This window comes from Labeo rohita, chromosome 14, assembly GCF_022985175.1.
Source record: "Labeo rohita strain BAU-BD-2019 chromosome 14, IGBB_LRoh.1.0, whole genome shotgun sequence".
NCBI classification, from domain to species: Eukaryota; Metazoa; Chordata; class Actinopteri; order Cypriniformes; family Cyprinidae; genus Labeo; species Labeo rohita.
Genome location: NC_066882.1, coordinates 7,860,054 through 7,880,450, shown reverse-complemented (window position 1 = coordinate 7,880,450; position 20,397 = coordinate 7,860,054). Strand labels below are relative to the sequence as shown.

At 35.4% G+C, this 20,397-nt stretch overlaps 1 protein-coding gene across 1 annotated transcript in view; it reads left to right on the top strand.

Moving 5' to 3' along the window:
* The window catches only part of gpc3 (glypican 3), a 170,112-nt gene that overhangs the window by 110,054 nt on the left and 39,661 nt on the right, over positions 1-20,397 (top strand). Inside the window, exon 6 of the mRNA XM_051128008.1 lies at positions 1,831-1,939. Coding sequence (XP_050983965.1) covers positions 1,831-1,939 — 109 coding nt within the window. The remainder of the gene's footprint in view (positions 1-1,830; positions 1,940-20,397) is intronic.

Genomic DNA, 20,397 nt, shown 5'->3' with positions numbered 1-20,397 from the left:
TTGATGGGCATCGGCTGCACTGTATTAGTTGAGGTTGGTGTCACGACAGTATCGGGTCTGTCACTCACTGTCTCTCTGTCGCCTCAGTGCTTGCACCAATGTGCCCGTGTGCATCAACACTAATTAGCTTTTAATAGGGAGTAATTAACTGGAACATGAGTCCAAGGGGCCCGGGGGGGATCGGGGAACACTTGGGCGCAGACACACACACGCATTTTTAGCAGTTGATGATGCCCAGCATATGCTCCAGTTGCTCAGAAACATTCAGATGCCAGCACATGTCTGACCCAGTTGTGCTGTTGTACTGTTGAGTTAAGTGTGTGTATCTGTGCATCTGATAAGAGCTACAACAGAACAGGAATTTGGGAATATAAAAGCAGAATGCAGATTTAGATGAACTATTAGATACCACTCATATTTATTTTTTTTTCAAGCCTTGAGAAATTTTGAATAATGAAAAACAAAAGGCATAGTTTCATCAAAAGCCCTTGGTATCTACAAATAAGTGATTTTAATTTTAAGTCCTGAAGTGCCTTTGAAATGTCCTTGTGAATGAATTTGAAAAGAAAATGGAATTTAATGGTCTAAAATGTTTTTGCTCAATGAAATTCCTATGGTCGCATGTTTGCCTCTAGGTGGCAGTAGAGGCCAATTTTCCTGTTCTTGTGGCTGTTCACAGCCACTTTGGTCTAATGAAAAAACCAGCAACTGCTGAATGATGAATGATATGTAATGATCAGTTATTAAAATGAGATCTTTCACTTGAATGAAGTTTCTAATCTCATATACAGGAAATCAGGGCTAGTTGTCACATGGGGAAGAGCACCATCTCGGTCACACGATCAGGTTTCAAGTCAAATTAAGTTACACAGTTGTATGTTTTTTTCTAGCGGTGGTTTTGTATGTTGTTGTCTGACACCCATGTAATTTAAAACTGTCCTACTTCAAAATATTATTTGTGAATTCTCTCAATTTTCAATTTGTTTGTATTTTTGCTATAGTAAAACTATACGCTACCAGTCAAAAGTTTTTGAACAGTAAGATTTTTTGTTTTTTAAAAAAGTCTCTTCTGCTCACCAAGCCTGCATTTATTTGAGAGAGAAATTGTAGAAATGAATACATTTGTTTAGCAAGGATGCTTTAATGATGATAAAGACATTTCTAATGTTACAAACGATTTCTATATCAGATAAATGCTTTTCTTCTGATCTTTCTATTCATCAAAAAACCTGAAAAAATTCTACATAATAATAATAATAATAATCATAATAAATGTTTTTGAACAGCAAATCAGAATATTATAATGATTTCTGAGGGATCATGTGAGTGGAGTAATGATGCTAAAAATTCAGCTTTGAAATCACAGAATAAAATGACATTTTACAATATATTAAAATAGAAAGCAGTTATTTTAAATAGTAAAAATATTTAAAAATTTTACTGTTTTTGCTAAACTTTGGATCAAATAAATGCAGGCTTGGTGAGCAGAAAAGACTTCTTTAAAAACATTAAAAATCTTACTGTTCAAAAACTTTTGACTGGTTGTGTGTGAAATGTTTTTGATATATAATATATATAATAGAATGGAATACAATATAACAACTTACACTTTTTTAGACAGTAACTGTTTATAGCTTTTTGAAGATAAGACTTTAATGTTTGTACTTGCATAGAAATTGGCTTTTTAAAAAATTAAAACCACCTGAGAGATATTTTATTAAAAGTGTGACAACTAGCCCCAATCTCCATGTATCACTTTCAATTCATGTGCATTAAACATGTAATTTAGTTTGCATATGACTAATGTACATGTGTGTCTATATTTTGCAGGTTTCCTGGTCCAGGGCTGAAGAAAGTTCCACACGGCTCAGAATCCAGACAAAAACCTCCTGAACCCGTCATCAGCCAGATCATCGACAAACTCAAACACATTAATCAGGTGACTTAGCGTTTATCAGAAAACACGCACATGCTATTTTACATGTGAACTTCACAATGCACATCTGTGAATAATCATACACTGCCATGCTGTCAGTCAGCACACAGACATACAGCCATACATAAACTCATCACCTTTGCTTAAACTCCGTCACAGCAGTCTGCCTGTCATCACACACACAGATGTAAATGTCTGCGCTCTGGTTTATGGCCGTGCTGTCTTGTAGATTATCAGGACGTGCGATAGGGGCTGCCGGTATCTGTACGCTAATGCAGACAAAGCAGAGGCTTTCATTCACTTTCTTCCTGCCTGCTTTTAAAAAACAACAGCTGCGTGTCGTATCACCTTGACTGTGTGTGTGTGAGTCAGGGTGTGTCTCCTTGTATTTCATGTACAGTTCGTTCCCTATTGTGACCGAGATCCCACAGTGATATTTGACCCTTTAGGGTTTTCTGTGCATATACTCTGGTAATCCTGAGAGAACAGCATCTGGCTCATCCACAGGAAGTTCACTGGGCGATCTAAAGGACGCCTCTTTCTCTGCTTCCTCTGTACCTGGAGGATGTGTGTTTTTGGCTGGGATTAAATGTATGTCGCAATGCAACCTCGTTGTGAATGGCTATAGGCTACATTTAGTGCAGCTCAATCCAAGTGTGTGTTTCTGTGTGTGTGTACCTGGTATTCTCATACATTATGAGGACCAAATCTCCACACAAGTATAGTAATACCAGTAAATGTTGATCTTATGGGGACATTTTTAGGTCCCCACGGGGAAACAAGCTTATAAATCATCTTTCACCTTTACTTTATCCATTTCACATTTACATTTCAATATATTTATTCATTTAGCAGACTCTTTTATCTGAAGCGAACTTAAAGTGAGGAATACAACATATAGCGTGAAGTGATAACAATAGTCTAAAGTACTAAGGTGAAAATACATGAGTAAAATGGTCACACTTTATTTTAAGGTCAAATTATCACTATTAACAAACCGTTAACTGTGACTTTTGCCTCAATAAACTCCTAATTTGCTGTTTATTAATAGTTAGTAAGGTAGTTGTTCAGGTATTGGGTATGATTAGGGATGTAGAATATGTGCTTTATGTGTACTAATAAACAGCCAATAAATTATTAACAGGCTAATAAGCAACTAGTTAGTAGTTAGAATTGGTCCCTATACTAAAGTATTACCCTCATTTAATTAATGAAACCTTGGTAATTTATTCCTTTTATTTTTTTTCCCTTTCAAATTTACTTTATACAGTTGATCTATTTTATTTTTTATTATTTTAGTTTAGTTTAGTTTAGTGTATATTTTTATTGAAATTGTTTGACTGCTTTATTTTTTTTTGTAATACTCGTTTGGTTTGCTTTTTAGTGTTTTTTTTATTGTAGACTGTTTTGTTTTATTTGCTTTATTCTGTTTTTTTATTACTACTTTTAAAGACAATTTTATTTTATTTCTGCTGTGTTCTAGTTTTGTTTTGTGTTTGTTTGTTTGGTAACACTTTACAATAAGGTGTCATTTGTTAACATTAGTTAATGAATTAACTAACATGAACAAACAATGAACAATGCATTTATTATAGTATTTAATAATATTTGTTAACGTTAGTTAAACAAACAGTTGTTTATTGTTAGTTCATGTTAGTTCACAGTGTATTAACTAATGTTAACAAACTAGTTTTGTTAAAACTGTTTTTTATTTCTGCTTTGTCCTGTTTTGTTTTGAGTGTTTCTGTTAGTTTATTTTAGTTTTTGTTCTGTTTTTGCTATTTGTAGTTGTTGTTGTTACTCTGCTTTATTTTGTCTATTAATACTTCTTGTAAACTCCCTTTGCACTAGTGTTATTTAATCGCTTGTTTTTTTTTTGTTTTTTTTTTGTTCTGCTGTATATTATTATTATTATATATTTTTTAACACTGCTTTTTGTTTTTTTATTTGTTTTTTTTTTTATAGACAGTTTTTTTGTTTGCTTTATTTTGTTTTTTATTACTACTTGTTAAAACTATTTTTTTTCTGCATTGTAGTATTTTTTCTTTTGTGTGTTTTTGTATTTTGTAGTAATTTTGTTTGTTTGCTATAAAATGTCTTTTTTGCTGTTGTTACTCTGCTTTATTTTGCATATTAGTACTACTCGTTATCTGCCTTTGCACTATTATTTAATCACTTTTATTTAATCGTTTATTTTATTTTATTTTTGTATTTTTTTTTATTTGTTCTGCTTTAATTTTTTTTTTAATTTTCTAGTGCTTTTTTTGTTCGCTTTTTTATTTGTTTTTATTATAGACTGTTTTTTTGCGTTATTTTGTATTTTATTACTACTTGTTAAAACTATTTTTTTTGTGTGTTTCTGTTTGCTTTGCTATAAAATGTCTTTTTTGTTGTTGTTGCTCTGCTTTATTTTGTCTGTAAATACTGCTTGTTAACTCCCTTTGCACTTTTTATTTAATCATTTTTATTTAATCTTGTTGAATAATTACATTTAATTATTTTAATCCTTAATTTTACTTTAATTAAGTGACAAATAGAAGAGTGTGTGGGGTCCTGTGTATATCTTGCCTTAAAGCACGATGATATGTATGTGTGTTTGCTTTCGTGTAGTTTTGTGTGTGTTATACAAACCCACTGTGGCCTCAAACTCAATGGCCCCATCTGAGCGGATTAGCGCAGCGCTCTTGTTTAAACAGACCACAGAGACATCAGAGCGTCTCAGATGAGTCGTGGGTCTCGTCTGCCCTCAGGCTGTGGAGAAGAGCAGTGAGGTCACGCCTGCCATGGGACAGGCGCTCATTTTCTCAGTTACTCTACAAACAGAACTTCTCTTCTCTTCTCTTCTCTTCTCTTCTCTTCTCTTCTCTTCTCTTCTCTTCTCTTCTCTTCTCTTCTCTTCTCTTCTCTTCATCTATCTGTGAAAGACTCACTATGACCTTCTTCCCATCTGTTTCTTCCTCCTGCACAGCTCCTGTGTAGTGTCCAGCTGTTATTTCAAGACACACGTCACATAATTTATGTGCATGGCAATAATTTGCACACAGTGACATTGAAGACATACTGATGTATGTAGTGTTTTTACACACACACGCACGCACACAGATGATATAGATCTGGTGACTGTATGATGTTAGTGCTGCAAGTGCATTTCAAAAGACCTCTATGGCATCTGTGAACCACAGATATACACATCCGCTGCCCCTATAAACACATAAACAAATGCGCAGACATATGTTTGTTTCACTATATTATGTCATAGACTTCCATTGTTTTTCTTTAGGTTAGTGATGCATGATTTAGCTGATCAATTTATAAGCCTTTTTAAAGGAGAAGCTCATTTCCAGAATTTCCTGACAATTTACTCACCCCAGTGTCATCCAAAATGTTCATGTCTTTCGTTCTTCAGTTGAAAAGAAATTAAGGTTTTTGAGGAAAACGTTCCAGAATTTTTTTCCACATAGTGGACTTCAATGGGAAGCCAATGGGTTGAAGATTCAAATTGCAGTGTCAATGCAGCTTTAAAGGGCTCTATACAATCCCAGCCGAGGAAAAAAGGTCTTATCTAGCAAAACGATCGGTCATTTCCTAAAAAAATAACAATTTTATATACTTTTTAATCACAAATGCTCATCTTGCACTAGCTCGACTTCGCGCATTACATAATCATACATGCATGATGTAGGCAGAAGTACCGACCCCGTGTTTACAAAGCGAATGTGTAAAGAAAGTCAAATGGCCTTTACAGAAAAATGTAAAACAATGATGTCGGATGGTTTTGAAGTTGGAGGAAAAAATTAGATTTTTGAACGTGGTTATGCAATGCATGAAGAGCTAGTGAAAAATGAGCATTTGTGGATTAAAAGAATAGAATTTTTTGTATTTTTTAATAAAATAACAGATCGTTTCACTAGATAAGACCCTTATTCTTTGTCTGGGATTGTTTGAAGATGCATTGAAAGTGCAATTTAAAGCCGCTGGAGAAAAATTGTGGAATGTTTTTCTTCATTTCTTTTCAACTGAAGAAAGAAAGACATGAACGTCTTGGATGACATGGAGGTGATTAAATTATCAGGAAATTTTCATTCTGGAAGCGAACTTCTCCTTTAACTATAGTGAGGTCCAAATCAACAGGTTTTGCTGTTTTAGTGAGGCTTTTTTGAACAGAGAAGACCTCACAAGTACAGTCATGTAGGGTAAGATGTTTGTGTGCACGTATGTGATGTCTTTACTATGGCATTCTCTGACAAACATGAGATTAGTATTGCAGTCAACTCATTTGAAAGTGCACAATGTCCTTAATGAGATAGAACGAGACAAGACACAACAATTTCCAACGGCATGAGCAGCGCTATAGCCGACTGCACAGAAATCAAAAACTTTCCTAATTAAGCCTCTTGCACCATGACAGAGGCTGTTTAAATCATTCATAAGTTATTCAGTATTTAATCATTAATGTTCGGTTAGAATTCTGACAACATGAAGGAGTTCCAGTGAGTCTACAAAGTTGAGAAAAGTTCAACTTTATGCAAATAAGTAGTGTTTTTTGGATCTTGCATTGATAATTCCTCATTGTACCGATACTGCTGCTATTTTCAAATCATTCCCATGCAAAACATTGATTTAAGAGGAAGAAAACAAATTCCTTGTCAAAACAGAGTGACATATTATTTACTAACTATCAATGACACGTCTGTGTCTTGAGCGAGGCTTTAGTGCAACTGGTAGTGTTTCCTTTACTTCACCCGCAGAAACTCAAACATCTTTTAATCAAATGTTCAGTTTAACTTAACCCTGTGATAATAGTTTACATCTGGTGTTATCTGGCACCGTGCTAATGTGTGTTCTCATTTGTTTCCAATAGCCGGGGGTTTGAGTTATTTCCCAGAGTGGACAGACAGAGCACTCCTATCAGACTTTTCCTAGCATTTCAGAAAGCCAATATCTCATCTTCTAGCCTGGGAGGCTTGTTACTTTTAGTATGTGCTACACTTTCTAAGTTGTAGTTCTATAAAACATTTTGGGTGTGTACCCATTTGATTTTATGGAGCAATAAGGTTTTTGGAAGCTCTTAACAGTGTTTGAAATATTTCTATTCCCGGGGCATATGGCGTGACAAGCCTGTGTCCCGAAGTGCGTTAGTGCAGCAGCGCTAGAGATGGCTTGTTGGCTCCGATTTGGGCCTGTTCTGAAGGAAAGACACCGGGGGAGCGCACTGAACACCAAAAGACCAAACTTTACCCTCCCTCAGCTCTGCAGACCCCAATTTCTCACGCCTAATGCGGCTGATGTAATGGCTGCGCGAGGCCAAGTTTAGAGTAAGCTCGTCTCTATAAATGAAAAAAAAAAATGACTTGGTGCTCAAGCTATTCCAACTGGGCAAGTGCTCAAAGAGTCTGTGTGTTCTTATCTGCATGCCTAAACATGACTCAGTCACAGACGGATCTCTCAGCCCTAAATGTATGCGAGTTAGCGCATTAGCCAGCGTTAATATGATGATTATGAACACCTTTGTTAAAATATAATTGCATAAATATATTACTACATGGCTTTCTTCTTTCAGACAAGTAGAGTTGGAGTTATATTAACCCTTGAATGCATACCTCAGGTCTTGAGCGACCCGGGACGTCATTTGTTACCCTCTCCTTCTTTCATTTTTTTTAAGTTTGACATCAGCTTTCTTAGTATTCTTCAATTTATTTATTATGAACAATAGAACAAGAAAAAAATAATAAAATATAAAAGAATATGTAAATATCTGATGGCTAAATACATGCAATTCACTGTTTGATAGACAATAATGATGTGATGCTTCACTCGTAATTATCGCAGGCATAAAACAAAAGAATATCATCTGCAAAAATTGAATTGGTTTGAATGGCTTTACTGCAGAGCAATTACTGTATGCAATAAAATATAAATGTCACTGTCATTTGATGGTGGATGTGGTGAATAAGCTGCGAGCGATCAAAATAATGATTTTGAAGTGATTGAAAATAATTGCTTTGCGAATATGGTTCACAGAATATGAGATCTCAAATATGAGCTGGACGCTGAATGTACTGTGGAAGTGCGCTCTGACTATGACAGCGATGGTAAAATCATCTGCTTAAATTAAACCCTTCTAAGTTTCAAGAGGTAACAAAATATGCTTTGATTTATTTTTCTGTAATTGTTCTTAAAATATCGAGAGTTTTTTGCTATTGCAGCAGTTAGAGATTCATCCGTGCTGGATGCAGTCCGGGTCGCTAAAGACCTTAATATGTAATAGTGATTGGCGAAACAATCATGCATTTAAGGGTTAAAAAAATGTCCTGGCTCTTCCAAACTTTATAACGGCAGTGAATGGGTGTTGAGATTCTGAAGCAAAATAAAGTGCATCCATCCATCATAAAATGTACTCCACGCAGCTTTGAGTAATTAATAAAGGCCTTCTGAAGCAAATTAATGCATTTGTGTAAAAAACAAATATTTTTAAAATATATTTAAAATTTTATAAACAGAAATTAGGGTTTGTAAAGTTTTAAACATGGGGATTTTTCGTACACAAATGCATAGATTCACTTCAGAAGGCCTTTATTAATCACCCAAAGCATTTTTTTATGATGGATGGATGCACTTTATTGGACTTCAAAATCTCAACACCCATTCACTGCCATTATAAAGCTTGGAAGAGTCAGGACTTTTTTTAATATAACGGCGATTTCATTCGTCTGAAAGAAGAAAGTCATATACGCCTATGATGGATTGAGGGTGAGTAAATCATGGGGTAATTTTCATTTTTGGGTGAACTATCCCTTTAAACTGAAATTTAAAACAAATTTTAAAACTGTATTAAGAAATTTGAAAATGCAAAACTATGCTTATCTTGATTGGAAGGCATACATTTTATGATATCATTGTTAATGTAATTGAATGAAACTGTATAAGTTGCACGAATGTTCCCGATTGGAAGGCAACATTTATGAATCATAACCCACCAAACAGTCAGGTTGATAGGTGTTTCACACCACGGATGATTTTCATCCTTACTTTGTGGGTTTGCAAGTGCCAGTTTTAACCCTACATATACAATGCTAGTGCATACATAATATGCTAGTGTTTATCAACCGTCCATTTGTGCCTGGAGGAAATGGCAGAGATGAAGCGCATAGCACACACCCTCCGTCTGTCTTCATGTGTGTTTGTGTTTGTTCCCATGACTGTCAAACATTCACTCATGCTGATCTGTAAAGTCTGCAGCGTCTCTTCGTGTTTATACAAGAATAGTGCGTCATTTGTGGACAGTTTACTTCTTTGAGGAGAGCTGTTAAACGACAAAACCTCTGGTTTGTTCTTAAAAATTAACCTTAATAAATGTGTAAAATCTCCCTGAATCCGTCTATGGCTAAAAAATCCCCCTGCATTAAACTTTTAAGGACTAACACCGTGAAACAAAGTTTCCAGAGACAGAAGTAATTTGTCTGTCCAGAATAAAAGCGAACAAGCTGCACAATCAGAATATATTAGAGGTTTAAGATTTATATGTTTGTTTTAAACCAGAATTGTAGTCCAGTGAGGCGAGCCAGCACGAAATAGAACCCAAGCAGCTGACAAAAACACATTGTGCCTGGATTTCTAATTGAATTAAGCTATAATACCACTAATTAAGTTAGTAACAGGCTAGTAACTTGCTAATTGTGCTAACAACATGTTAGTAACATGCTAATCATGCTAAAACATGCTAGTAACTTGTTAATCATGGTAACAAGCTAGTAACATGCTAATCATGCTAGAATCATGTTATTAACTTGTTAATCAGGTTAATAACATGCTAATAATGCTAGAAACATGCTAGCAACACGCTAGTAACTTGTTAATTAATCAGGTTAACAACATGTTAATATTGCTAGAAATATGCTAGCAACATGTTAGTAACTTGCTAATCATGCTATAAACATGTTAGTAACACGTTAATCATAATAGAATCATGTTAGCAAATTGCTAATCTTGCTAACAACATGCTAATCATGCTAGAAACATACTAGTAACTTGCTAATCATGCTGACAACATGCTAGTAATATGCTACTCATAATAGAATCATGCTAGTAACCTGCTAATCATGCTAGTAACATGTTAATCATGCTATAAACATTCAAGCAAACATGCTAGTAAATTGTTGATCATGCTAACAACAGGCTAGTAACATGTTAATCATGGTATAAACATGTTAACATGTTAATCGTAATGTAATCATGCTAATCATAATAGAAACATGCTGATAACTTGTTACTCATGTTAACAACATGGTAGTAATATGTTAATCATGGTAAAACATTCTACCAACATGCTAGCAACATGCTAATCATAATAGAATCATACTAGTAACAGGCAAATCATAATAAAATCATGCTAGTAACATGCTAATCATGCTAACAACAGGCTAGTAACATGCTAGTAATCATAGTGCAACATGCTAGTAATTTGTTAATCATGGTAACAACATGTTGATCATAATAGAAACATGCTAATAACTCGTTACTCATGTTAACAACATGGTAGTGACATGCTAAGCATGCTAAAATGCTAATAACATGCTAATAACATGCTAATCATAACAGAATCATGATTGTAACTGGCTAAGCATGCTAGTAACATGCTAATCATGCTATAAACATACTAGAAACATGCTATTAACTTGCTAATCATGCTAAAAACATGTTGGCAACATGCTAGTAACTTGCTAATCATCCTAAAAAGATGCTAACAACATGTTAGTAACTTGTTAATCAAGTTAGCAACATGCTAATCATGTTAAACAACCATGCTAGCAACATGCTTAAACATACTAATATTATGCTAATTTATGCTACCAACATGCTAAAACATGTTAGCAATATGTTAATTCATGGTAAAAAACGTGTTAACATCTATATATCTACCTGTTTTTGTAATGGACTGTAGATCTTTCAATCTTTGTAAAACTGAGAACTATTTCAAATTGAAAACCGTCAAGCTTTTACAACTTTTTGAAACTTTTTGTCTACGAGCTTTACTGTCTAGTTATCAATACAATACCAATAATTAAATGTGCTTTTTGGAGACACTATGGAGGTATATACGGAAATTTTAATGCAATTTTGCATTTGAGTTTTACTGGTGCCTATAACATTGGGGTACCAAAGACAGAGGTCGAGAAAATCATTAAATTCCTGGTCGACCGCTGCCCTCACATATATAGTTTAATTCATGCATATTGCTAAATTAGATTTTCATATTTAGGAAAATATGTCTTTCCGCTAGTGCCGTCATCAGCACCATCTGGACTTTCCAGGGTATTGAGTTACTGTTCAAAAAAAGCCTGTTCCCAGCGGAGCTCAGGGGATAGTGGTGAAACACTGCAATTATCTGATTGGTCTTTGATTATAGAAGTTCCCTCCAGCGTTGAGATGTGTCTACCATGTGTAGGGCAGAGAGGTGAGCATATATTACATGTCACTTCTCATGTTGTCCTAGATTTGTGGAATGTTCTGTGAAAAATTAGATGCTCTGTTTTTCTTTTTTCACTTACTATGGGAAAGAACTCTAGGCTAGATCTTTCACGCACACTCACTTTTACTCTCATTTCCTGACTGGAACTTTTTTCTGGATTTCTTTTCCCCGCTTTATACCCTCACTTCTCTCTCTCTTTGAACTCCACCCTACATTTCTTATGCTTTTTCTCCCATGTTAATCCCACTTTCTTTCCCGCTCTCCTTCCTGACTGTGTTGAGTTGTATGTGACACACTCCAGTCCCGCAGCCCTCCTTTGCTCTAATTAGATCCAGCAGCAGAGATGGAGAATGAGGGAGGGCCGCAGGTAAGGCAGGACAGCAGACAGCAAAACAAACCAGAGCTCCACATTCCAGCACGCAGCCTCGCGTCCTGCTGCCGCTGACTCCACTAGGAGCTTTATACTCGACACCTCATCTACTCGAATACAAGGTACCAAAAAGTACCAAGCTCCAAAGGCCTCTTCACATCAGACACGAATTAGAAAAGGGAGAAGTTGCTGATGAATGTCTATGCGCTCCAAGAGTTAAACAAATAGTCATCTATCTGAATGAAAAACAGGTTTACTCCCAGACAAAAGGTGGCAGTGATTGACAAATTTACTTTTATGTGTTATGTGGTTTTATGTGAATTTGGCCATGGTAACACAGTACATGTATTTTTAGTACACAGTCCAATTCTTTTTTTCAGTAATATCAAAATAATATCTAATAATAATAATAATAATAATTTGGGGATTTATTATTTGAAATGAATACTTGAGTTAAGTTGAAAAAAAGTGACAGTAAATACATCTATAATATTACAAAAATGCTTAATACAAATAAATTATGTTTTTTTTAACTTTCTATTCACCGGAGAATCTTTTGAATGAATTCAATTGATTTCTGAAGGATCATGTGACACTGAAGACCGAAGTAATGGTTGCTGAAAATTCAGCTTTGCATCACAGGAATAAATTGCATTTTACAATATATTAAAGTAGAAACCAGTTACTTAAAATTATAATAATATTTCACATTTTTACTGTTTTTACTGTGTTTTTAAGCAAAAAAATGCAACCTTGGTGGCTAGCATGAGAGACTTCTTTCAAAAACATTAAAAATAATCTGGAACTGAGCCAACCTCCATCCAATATGCAAATTTATCTGTATTGTACTATTTATATAATGTGAATCCTTGTAAAGTATATGAGGGTTAAAGGGTTAGTTCACCCAAAAATTAAATTCTGTAATTAATTACTCACCCTTATGCCGTAAGACCTTCGCTCATCTTTGGAACACAAATTAAGACATTTTTGATCAAATCCAAGAGCTTTGTGATCCTGCATAGACACGTTCACGGCCCAGAAAGGCAGTAATGACACTGTTAAAATAGTCCATGTAACATCAGAGGTTCATCCTTAATTTTATGAAGCTATGAGAAAAAATTTTGTGCGCAAAGTGCACATTCACTGGAGTACCATGACCTTTCTGGGTCTTGAACATGTCAGTTGCATTGCTTATTCAGGGTCAGAAAGCTTTTGGATTTCATCAGAAATATCTTAATTTGTGTTCTGAAGACGAACGAAGGTCTTATGGGTTTGGAATGACATGGGCGTGAGTAATTATTGACAGAATTTTTATTTTTGAGTAAACTGTCCCTTTAACTGTGGGTGGTAGTTTGAAGGTTGTTAAACAAACCCTGCCATGGTTGCTTGAGTCTAAGTACACACAAACACGTATTTAGGAAAATTCTCTACACACACACTCACGCGCACTTCAAATGGCAGCTTAATGTGTTTTTCAGTGGATGCTGGTCCGTTTGAAGGTGCGTGACTATGAGGGTTTCTCAAATAAACTGTGACACCTGACATTAAAGCAGTCTAGAAAGAGCTCCATAAATCCAGAGCAGAGTGGTGGTCGCACTTGACCCCGATCCCAGCACCGCTCCTGATGGCCTCTGCATGTCTATGTTCCCAACGGCTTGATTTGCTCGGCTCGAGATACAACTATTTGAAAATCTGGAATCTGAGGGTGCAAAAAAAATCTAAATATTGTGAAAATCACCTTTAAAGTTGTCCAAATGAAGTTTTTGGCAATGCATATTACTAATCAAAATTAGGTTTTAATATATTTATGGTAGGAAATGTAAAAAATATTTTTATGGATGAAATTTATGTACTTAATATCCTAATGATTTTTGGCAAAAAAGAAAAATCAATCATTTTGAGCCATACAATGTATTTTTGGCTATTCCTGCAAATATACCCATGCTACTTAAGACTAGTTTTGTGGTCCAGGGTCACATATCTTTCCTTTTAATGCAGTAATCTTGTTCTGACAACCTTAATGTGTTTCATGTGGTCTCTTTCCTCTAGCTTTTTCTCTCTTATGCTGATTTTACTTTTAAATACTTCATTTTCATTCATTATTTGCTTTTAAACACTTAATTTTCATTCATTATTAAGAAAAGTCATAAATGAGAACATTTCAGGTTTATGTCATTTGTCCTTGCGTGGTTATATCATGTCCATGAACAGAGAAAAAAAGATCTGTGGTAGCAGATTTGCTGCTTGGTTTTATCAGTGACATATTTTATACGTTGGAGGACTTTCTTCTTCCTGTTAGTGGCTTGTAGCAGAATGACAAATAAGTTACATTATGTTGATCACAGGAAAACATCAGTATAACTCAAACCATCAGATTCATTCATGCAGAAAATCAGTGCATAAACAGAAAAACTGTTCAAGTGTCATGCAATTTCATCTTTCAACCACAGATGGCGATATTGAGGCCAAAGTTCTGTAGTGCAGCTTTAAAGTAGTCAAATTTGAGTTTGATTCATTTTAGAGTTTTTGCTGCCCTAAAAGCTTAGTTAGCCACCTGTAGTTACCCACTTTTACAAGTAGCATGTAGTTAAAGTTAAACTACTTTTTCAAAAGAGTAGCTTGAAAAGCTAGTTTCAGAGTAATTTCTGATTGTCTCATTGATGTCTATTTTTATTTCCACTTAGGAATTTTAAAAGAAACATCTGAGACAAAATTGATAGTTAAATGAAACCCCACGAAGTCTCCTGAGCTATGAAACGGGCAACCTCTGGGCACTTTCTTATGTCTCTCCTCTATAGTAGGTTCTCACATTCCCTCCTTCTCCTCCATCCCCCTCTCTTTTTCATCTATCTGTTCCTCTCTCCCCTGCTGTCTAGGAGGTCAGACGGAGCACATGAGAGGTCTTTTCCTTCCAATTAGTTAGCTGCTAATGAGGCTGGAGCTCCCAGACCCTCCTCCCAGCAGTCCTCTCAGCAAAGCCCCCTCAACCCGCAGGCCAGAAGTTTGGTGCCCCCCTACTGTCACTGATCTACCCCCACCCTACTAGCTACAATTACCACACAGCCAGCCAACAACAACCCTATAACCAGAGCTCATCTGTGCTGAAATGGGCAACACCTTACATGGCCAGCGACAAACCTGTTTACTAACAGGACGTATTTGTTATCCTGATCTGCTGGAAAGACTTCCTGTGACATGGAAATATTAGAGAGGGCGCTTCCTGAGCTACTGATAGACCAGAAATACAGTACTTGCTATCAGTGGGACGCAAAATAAACTAAAGCGTATGTTTTAAGGTGGCTGAAGTGTTCTCAAAACACCTGTATCACCTCATCTACAGCTGGACAGACAGACTAAATAACTCTTTAGGAAGTTAAACTATGGCAACTATTGTCCTTCTTTCTTAATACTGGTTTAAAATTTGTTTTAAATTTTCAGTTTAAAGGGATAGTTCACTTAAAAATAAAATTTACCCCATGACTTACTTACGCTCAAGCCATCCTAAGTGTATATGGTTATCTTTTTTCAGACAAATGCAGTCAGAGTTATATTAAAAAATGTCCTGGCTCTTCCAAGATTTATAATGGCAGTGAATGGGTGTTGAGATTTTGAAGTCCAATAAAGTGCATCCACCTATCATAAAAGTACTCCGCATGGGTCGGGGGGGTTAATAAAGCCTTTCTCAAGTGATTCGATGCATTTTTGTAAGAAAAATATCAATATTTAAAACTTTATAAACCATAATCCCTAGCTTCTGCTAACTGTCATACGCATGTTCACGAAAGGAGTGGTGTTTAAGCAAATGACATAAGCTTCGTTGAGAATATACTAGTCTCGCAAGTTTTGCTTATAGCAAAGGAAAATTAGTCTCCTTTTTGCTTATATCAAAATCCTCCGACATTTTTCTATGGGCTTCCATATTTGTCACTAGTTTGTCACTAGCAATTTATTTCTCTCATAAACGTGCATATGACACTTAGTGGAAGCTAAAGATTACGGTTTATAAAGTTGTATATATGGACAATTTTTTTTTTTACGAAAAGCTTTCAATTGCTTTAGAAGGCCTTTATTACCCACCCGGAGCCATGTGAAGTATTTTATGATGGATTTATGGACTTTTATTGGACTTCATCTGTCCAACTTTATCTTAAACCCTATTCACTGCCATTATAAACCATGGAATTAGATGTGATTAACATCTAAAATAAGCAAGACTTTTTAATTTAAGATGGGCTAATTTTTCAATGCATTTAAAGTAAGAGGAAAATGTAGTTATTATATGGACTACCGTTTCAGAAAATTAATACCTGTATACAGAAAGGGTGCATTCAACTGTTAGAAAGTGACAGTAAAGACATTTATAATGATACAAAATATTTCTGTTTCAAACAGTTCTATTCTTTGAACATTCTATTTAAAGAATCCTGAAAAAATGTATCATGTATCAAATGTTTTCCACAAAGTCTTAAGTAGCACAGCTGTTTTCAACATTGATAATAATAAGAAATATTTCTTGAACAGCAAATCAGCATGTTAGAGTGATTTCTGAAGGATCATGTGACACTAAAGACCAGAGTAGATGCATCACAGGAATAAATTACTTCGCAAAGTATATTCAAATAGAAAAAGTTATTTTAAATTATAATAATATTTCACTATATTTTTCCCTGTATTTTTGATCAAGTAAATTAAGTTTTGGGGAGCGTAAGAGACTTCTTTTAAAATTTAAAAATAAAACGTTTAAAAATAATACAATATTTTAACCATAGCAATATTAGTTTTATTTAACTCAACTATTGCTTAAAAATTACTATTTCTTGCTCAAAATAGGTTGGAAATTAACATTTATTAGTATGCTCAATAAATTAACATTTATTAATAAGCTGAATAAATAATAATTAAATACTAAACATTTGTGCTTATTAATAAATGTTCACATTTTGATTATTGTTGATGCCTCTAGTAATTATGTGTCTGATTTTTTTAATGTACAGCCTATTTTGGATTCATTTTAAGCCAGCCATATAGTAACCTTTAAACAATAGTTGAGTTAAATAAAACTACCCACAAGCTTGAGTCAAACATTTAAACATTTAACCCTGGGTTTTTAACCCAGCATTTTTAGAGTGTACAGGCCCAAACATTTAAACAGTTGTTTTAAGCAATCAGTGGACATTTAGCAAAGCATGCTTAATTTGCTTAGACAGGAAATGACAAAAGCATGCAGAGGTTCCCAAAAATGTTTTGTATTCTGCTATATGATGAATGCTTAATGACATGAATTATTTCATTTTATTTTATTGTGTGTGTATGTAGTTTTGTTTTACAGTTTAACTATATACTAAAAATTTTGGGGTTACAATCAACCCAGCGCTGGGTAAAATATGGACAAACTCAACGACTGGGTTGTTTTGACCCAGTGGTTAGGTACTTTTATTTAGCTCAATTATTGTTGAGTTGTTTTTAACCCAGCTTTTTTTAAAATGTGAGTGCTGTTAGTTTTATTTCATTTTAGTTTTTCATTTAATTTGCTTCCTTTTTTTAACCTTGGTTTTATATGAGTAGTTTTTGTTTGGGAAGGTAACCCTGGTATGCTCTGTCGCCCCACCGGGAGCTGTGCCTTGCATCTGGGGGTCGGTGTTCCTGACAAACATGATTCTTGTTGCCTTATGAGGACTGTAGGTGGAATACATTGAGATGTGGTTGTGTGCGATGGAGAGAGGCTTACAGGTGGAAGGGTTACGGTCGTGTTGTTTCTCAGGCTGTAGTGAAACTCAAGCCTCCCCTGGGCTCTCTATGAGATTTGCCTCTCTGTGCTGTTTCTCATGACTCGTCCGTATCTCCCAGCGTGAGCCGAGAGAGAAAAGCGGCGCTCCATCAGCGGCCTCGCTGGAAAACACAACAGGAGCCTCTCGGCGGGTCAGAGGTCTCACTTCCTGTTTCCTCTCCGTGCAGGGTCATCATAGGGTCTTCTCTGTCTCTCTTTCCTTTTGTTACGGGGGCCTCACAGCGCAAATCAATGTCTATACAATGTAGCAGTTGGATTATACGAGAAAGACAGAAGAGGAAGGAGGCAGTGCTCACACATGTGGCGTACTGCTCAGTGTCAGTGCTTAAGATAAGCCTTCAGCGAGACCTGGGATGTTACTGTAAAACATTTCTAGACTGCGTGTATGGATCTTTTCAAGCTGCTTGTGTAGATCATATTATACTCTTACATCTGTCTGCATAAATGTGAAAAATGGTTGAGGTTATAGATCAGAGTTGTCAGACATATTTTAAAACAAAAGGGAGCTTGTGGAATTACACGATTCACAAGAGGATTTTAGATAACATGGGGCCATGGGGACTAATAGACGTTTAATGAGAAATCACTGTCTATTATATTATTATTATTACAGTTTTGAAAAGAAAAAAAAAACATCACAGAGTTCTCTTGGGTACATGACTGAAGTAGTCTAAAATCATACATGAAGACAGTTTGGTCTAAAGAAAAAAACTTTATTTTCATTTAAAATCTGACTGCAAAATCTGACAGAATCAAATTAGTATTAATGTGTTATGTATAATAATCAGTCAGTGATAAAAATTATGAAACTAACTACTTTTTGCAGAATTAATTATTTAGCTCATTGAGACTGAATAATGACTTCAATGTCAGTTTAAATCTCACACAAACCTATTGCAGATGTATATATAGCACATGAATCACGTTGACTGCTTTTATAATACTTTTACACTGCTTTTGCATTTTTTAAGGCTTGGAAGCTTCAGTGCCTTTGCATTGCATTGGAAAAGAGCAGCCAGCACATTCTTTAAAATATCTTCTTTTGTGTTACACAGAATAAAGAAAAGCATATGATTTGGAGAAACGTGAGGGTGATGGAAGTTTTATTAGTAGGTGGACTGTTCCTTTAAAATTGTGGTTCTTAACCTTTTAGACTCCAGGGAGGGGTTATCAGGTTTTCACAACAAAACCCACCCAGTTGCTACTCAAAACTAGCCCAAAAGTAGCCCAATCATGTTTCAAGGGGGGTACCCCGGTAAAAATCGCATTACAAGGGGGTAAAATACATCAGTGGGGTTGCTTCAACCCTTGGACATGAAAAACAACCCACGGCAATTGTGTGAAAGTAGCCCAATTCCCCCTGACTTGGCAACACTGCTTCAGTGTCCCCCATTAGCAACAATATTTGAAGGCCTCATGGTTTTTCTAGTTAATTCTGATTTAATGAATTAGGATTTTGAATTTTTTTTTTTTATATTGAAACATATTTACACAGAATTCCTACACATATAAAACATTAGAGCTTTGCATTACTTTTTTAAAGGGTTAGTTCACCCAAAAATTAAAATTCAGTCGTTAACTACTCACCCTCATGTCATTCCAAACCTGTAAGACTTTTGTTCATCTTCAAAGCACAAATTAAGATATTTTTGCTGAAATCTGAGAGCATTTTGACCCTCCATAGACAGAAACACAACTATCATGTTCAAGGCCCAGAAAGGTAGTAAGGACATCAGTAAAATAGTCCATGTGACGTCAGTGGTTCAACCATTAAGCTACTGCGTCTCGTGAACACGTGTCAAAGACTGACACGGAAGAGAAGAAATTGATGAATGAAGTCGTTATTTTTGTTTTCTTTGCACACAAACAGTATTCTCGCAGCTTCATAAAATTACAGTTGAACCACTGATGTCCTTACTAGGGCTGCCCTCGACTAAAGTTTTTTCTGGTCGACTAGTAGTTGTTCATTTTAAGCATTAGTCAAAAATTAGTTGCACATTTATTAATAAACCATTAAATCATAATACTGAGCCTTTAACTGCCTACATAACCTAAAAAGCGCTCAACGCACACTTGAGCTTGCCACAGCACATGGGCAGATAATAATTAATTTATAGTAATTATGAATGTGTCAGGGAAAAAACAGCAAGGAGACATCATTAACGTTTTAATAATATATTGATCAACCAGCACTTTCTTTGTTTTCGGTTTAAGAGATGAAGTCGGCAACACTGACTCGTCATCTCTGCAGTAGTTGATGCGGATGTTTCATACGGATTACATAATCTAATATTATTTGTTTTCTATTTTAATTGGTTCATTTAAAAGTAGACATTTCACTCTCTATAGATATATTTTTTATGTCTGTAAGACAAGTTTACACTGAGTTTCAAAGTTTCACGCTCAAGTTCACATAGGCCAAGATAGCAGAAAGCGCATCCTGTTTGTTTTAATTATTTTACAAAAGCACAACGTTTTGTTGTTATTCTGAGTGCACACAAATAAACGTAGAGTCTTTACAGATTCGAAAGATGTATTACTTTTACCTGCATGACCAAAAATGACAGTATTTTAAGTGCAATTTTAATATCTTAATTCGTCTTCCGAAGATGAACGACATGGCATGGTCCCCTAGTGGGCCCTGGGTGCTTAGTTGAGAAGCACTGCTTTAAAGCACACAATGTGTGCCCATGAGAGAATGCTGAGCTGGGAATCAGATGGTGATATCAGATGCACTGCTTTCAGACCACATGACTCTGGGAACGATGGCGATAACATGTCAAGCCCTGGAGCAGAAGACAAGCGAAGCCTGTCTTCAGACACTAATTAGATTT